The following is a 4,794-nucleotide window of genomic DNA, read 5'->3' as shown; positions in this document are numbered from 1 at the left end:
TTTAAAAAAAAAAAAAAAAAAAAAAAAAAAACCTTCCCAACTTACAACGAGGGAGGTATGACTATAGGAAGCAAAAGTATTAGACAATCTACACCAAAATATAGCGTGGTAAACAACATTGTTGAGGAATTTTGTATTTGTGTGTCTTTTCTGTGAATACTCTTTGATTTCTTTCTTTCCATTGATTCCAAAAGAAAATCATAGTGAGATTTTTCCATAGCACGACTTTTGCATTCTTGAAAGGGCGGTGCGTAAAGGTCATGCCCAATAAATCGTTTAAAAGCAAAAGATTTTATTGATGATGCCAATATTTTCTAGTTCGTGAACCATGATAGACAATAAATCCTTTAAAAGCACCTGGCCCTACCCCAACTTGCATGTTCCGTCATCTTTTCCCTTGAAGTAGTTTGATTCCTTATTTAGAAGCATTTTTACCCACTTAGAGACAGCAGGGGTGACGGGTTGTGAAATGGAGAGAGTAGCTATAATAAATTAACGTTAATATCCATGCTTGGGTATCTTAAGTGCATACAGCTCAGTGACTGAATAAAAACTTTCGGTTATGACTTCAGACTACTATGATGAAGGTGGGTAAGAGCTTTGAGTGACTCCCTGGTATCTTCATTAGGGTGAATGCGTAACTGCCTAGTCTGTCTAGAGGAACTTCAGGAGAAATAAATGAGGCTATAATCAAGAATAGGTATATTTTCCATGTACGACATGGATAAGTGGAAACAAAATAATATTAGAAAATTTTATTTCTTGAAATGAAATGAAACCATCTATGGCCGTGTCATCTATTGATTTGGTGAGACAATAAAAGGAACAGAAGTATAATTGCCCTAGTCACGTGAAGTATAATTGCCCTAGTCACGTAAATTTACTTTCATTATAATTCTACCCAAACTAACCTTGTATAATTCAATTGCTTAAGACATTTTAGATGCCTATATGAGGTTTGAATTCCCACCCCAACCTTTGATTGATTTGAAGAAGAAAATCTCTACCCAAAGTAGCCTAGTCATTGCAAGAGAGAAAATATGAGAGAACAAGACTTCTCCACTCTTGATTTGCTGTTGCACCAATACTGGAAGAAAAAAGGTCATGCTGACTGTTGGAGCATATTATGCATCTTGGAAGCATGACTTCTCGATTAATGTTTTGCCAGTTGCCATATCGAATTTTTGGTATCGGTAGAAATTCATTTTGGTATTGAACAGTACCATATTTTATAGGTTGAGAGAAAAGCTCAGAAATAAAGCTCATGATTAAATCTTCTAGTTGCTGGAACTCGCATATTAAAAAAGAATATAGTCTAAAAGTTTAGATTGTTTCTACAACAGCATGCAGGTTTCTTCAACAATAGCTAAGGCTATCCAAACCTTAAGATCGTAGCATCAATGTTGATGAGGAATAACTTTTCATCTAGAAAGTTGCTAAAATTTGGGGCTGCTCTAAAGGCTTCTTTCCTATGGTTTATTTGGGTATGCCGCGTCTAAGTCTTTGGCTTTTTGGATCTCTTTGGCGGATGAAATTTGACTCAGGCGTGCTAAATGAAGAATGTTTCCCATAACAAAAGGGGGGCTTCCTTGTTTTGTTCCAAACAATCTTCTCATTTTCTCTTGGTCTTCCAATCTCATGAAGAAGCTTTCCTATATGATATGGACAAATGAATTGAGATTTCTCTTTGAAAGGTGCTAATATGTATGTCAGTTGTTACTTGATAACATTGACGCATTCCTCATCCTTTTTGCTTGGTGGTCTCTATATTGGAAAGTCTAGAGGAAGGACTGAGGCCTTTCTAACCAAAATGATGTTGGCGTTGATGACCCCCACACTCTAGATTTTGAGCGAATATGGCAAGATTGGTCATGGATTGCTGCCTAAGAGATGTTACGGTAGTTGCAGAAGCCTACGTTTAATAGCCCAAGTGTCCTTAGGATCCCAATTTCAATATGATCCTCGAGCATTCTTAAAATTGAGTAGATGATGAAACACTTTAGTTGAAGACCAATGAGGCACTAAACCGCACCTACTCCAAACCTTCTTTCACGTATATGAAAAATATTCTCCGGATTCTGTACTTGGTATGCTGCTTATTGTTTTATTTTATTTCTAAATTTCTGTTACTTATTTGACAGTTATGCCCGTTATATCCTCACAATCCTGAAGTTCTACTCAATGAACTGAGGTCCCCATCAGAGCTTCTGGACTTTGGTGAATTTTCAGATTGCATGGACTTTGGATCCAAAACTGGTTCTCCTCTTCTCCATGTAGTCAACCCTACATTTGACTATGTGCCACCTTCACTTGTTAGTTTATTTATCACCGACACGTAAGTCCAGCTCTTTTTCTTAAGTAGTTTCTTTGTGCTGTTGTATTTCCTTCCTTTACCTCCCAAATCCTGGATAAAAAGGAATCACATGGGAATAATTATTGATGGCGTTTTTTAATCTTTTTTGAAAGATTCAATTGCTACATTTTTAGACAAGATACATCAGTTTGCTTTTCTATTACTCGTTTCGATTTCAAATCTCTGGGTTTCATTTGATATTTTTTCTTAGTGAAAAAAAAAAAAAAAAAAAGAGAAGGAATTCTGTTATATTGATCATGTTTATTACAATGTCTGTTGTTTCTCATTATTTACTCTTCACTTTCACAGTGGTGGCCACAACTCATCATACATGTATCGGCTTATTGCTGATTATTATTCAGCTGATGATTTGGTAATTAAAAAAAGGCCTTCTACAGGGAGCTGATTGTTGCCTCTTGTTCATCACATATTTGGTAAGCCTTTCTTTTTTCTTTTAATTTTGTTATTGCCCCCTTGATATATCTCCCACATATTCATGAAAATGGTAGAAAATTGATTAAATCAAGTACAGATCCACTACCTTCTAACAGCGAGTGATTTTCTCTGTATATAAGAAATAAATAACTCAAGCTCCTATTTTAATCTCAAAGCTTCAATCATATAGGCAATGATTACATATTGGTATTGAACATGGAAGCTTGAGAATGGGACTTATTTTCTTTTATCTGCGTACTGAATGTGACCTTTCAATCGGAAATAATTCTTAATTTGTTGGTCCCATTTCCGATATTAGGAAGGGCCCCCGATTGATGATTCATCTTGGAGAGAGGAATGGCATTTTTATTTTTCACATATCTTTTTTTAAGGAAACATTTCTCATGTTCTCTACTTCTATAATGAGTTTTATACTAATTTAGAATTGATTAAGCATGCACACATGCACAAGAAATCTTATCCGAGTGCTTTGTCGAGTTTTATCCGAGTGTACTTTATTATAATCCAATCAGACGATTTGGTGGATAAGTTTACACCTACCTGGGCTCAGTTACTGCATCTTTAAAATGTTGCTCTGCCTTTCAATTGTACACGTTGGATATCGTGCACTTTTTCATTGCTTCTCTTGTGTCACTTTTCATCGGTCAATCGTTTCAGGATTGCAGTTAGCAACACGAGCGAGAAAAACCATGAACTCTAGCCTCTTAACCATGTAGAACCATCATCCTATAGCTTCAAGGAAAAGAAGAGAAAAATTCGAAGTTAGCTGAACGAAGCTAACGTTTTTGCAATTTTGTGTTTATTGCGAGTTTTCTGTCTCGGCTGAAGGTGTTCGTGCGGAAACAATGGAAGCTGATAGGTGTTTTTGTTGTTGTTGTTTTGCTTTACTTCTAAAAGTCCTGGCATTGGATTCTGCAGATCACTGCCAGAATCAATGAATCACAGATAAATCAAGATCTTTTTTAGCTGTTTGCACAGAGGAACTTGGATCATCTGTGATAGTTTTAACTTCTTGATTTTTATTCTAAGCATTTTTCCTTTTAGAGAGTTGTAGAAATGAGTTTTAGATCGGCAAGATGAGTATGATCATTCCATACATAGTTTAAATGCCTCATTGTTGATATAGCCAGCGTTTGTTTTGAACTCTTGGAATTATCATAAGTTGGAAGCTTTCTGTTCTTGAGGATTTTGGGGAAAATTTCACTTTTGGTAGTGAAATCTTGGCTTGATAGCATTGATTCTTGTATTTTCAAGTGGCTGATGTTCGGAAAATTGGTTTAGGTGAGATTTCACATCGAAACATTCTTTAAAGCGTGTGAAAACCTCTCTTTAGCACATCTTTTAAAAACTTTGAAGAGAAGCTCGAAAGAAAAAACTTAAAGAAGATAATATCTACCAGTGGCATGTACTTAAAGTTTATTTGGTCATTGTCATATATATATATATATATATATATATATTTTGTAAATTTGTACCTTTCTATTTACTTTTCAAAACTATGAATATAAATGTAATTAAAAAAAATAAAATTTTAGCTAAATATATTTGTAATTATTTGAATATTAAATTTTTCGGCAATAAATAAACTTATATTCGTTTAAAATTTAAAAGTTAGGTAAAAGTCGAAAACGTTTACCAACTTTTAGAATTATACAACATGAAAAGCGTAATTTTTACTCAAAAATTTATAAAATTAATTAAACACCTTTGAAATTCACAAATATTTGAAAAATGTCCCCATTCATATGATACAATACAATGAAGTAAAAACAAAATCCGTACTTGAAAACAAAAATTCCAAATTTGAAAATTGAGATTTGTTTGGTTGGCAAGAAAAAGTTGGAAAAAATCATTGCGTGTTCTTGAATTTTCAAAATATGGAAGAAGTATTGTATTGTATTAATGGAGGAAGGTCCCACACACTTTTTTTTTTTTTTTTTTTTTTTTTTTTTTTTTTTTTTTTTTTTTTTTTTTTTTTTTTTTTT

At 33.8% G+C, this 4,794-nt stretch overlaps 1 protein-coding gene across 1 annotated transcript in view; it reads left to right on the top strand.

The window, feature by feature from the left end:
• LOC111445501 (translation initiation factor eIF-2B subunit beta-like) overlaps window positions 1-3,997 on the top strand; it is an 8,983-nt gene extending 4,986 nt beyond the window's left edge. Inside the window, exons 9-11 of the mRNA XM_023083917.1 lie at window positions 2,142-2,335; window positions 2,663-2,787; window positions 3,467-3,997. Of these exons, the coding sequence (XP_022939685.1) occupies window positions 2,142-2,335; window positions 2,663-2,759 (291 nt within the window). The 3' untranslated portion in view covers window positions 2,760-2,787; window positions 3,467-3,997. The remainder of the gene's footprint in view (window positions 1-2,141; window positions 2,336-2,662; window positions 2,788-3,466) is intronic.
• The last annotated feature ends 797 nt before the right edge of the window (window positions 3,998-4,794 follow it).

Source organism: Cucurbita moschata, unplaced genomic scaffold, assembly GCF_002738365.1.
Source record: "Cucurbita moschata cultivar Rifu unplaced genomic scaffold, Cmos_1.0 Cmo_Scf00007, whole genome shotgun sequence".
Classification (NCBI taxonomy): Eukaryota; Viridiplantae; Streptophyta; class Magnoliopsida; order Cucurbitales; family Cucurbitaceae; genus Cucurbita; species Cucurbita moschata.
This window is presented reverse-complemented; position numbering and strand designations above follow the sequence as displayed.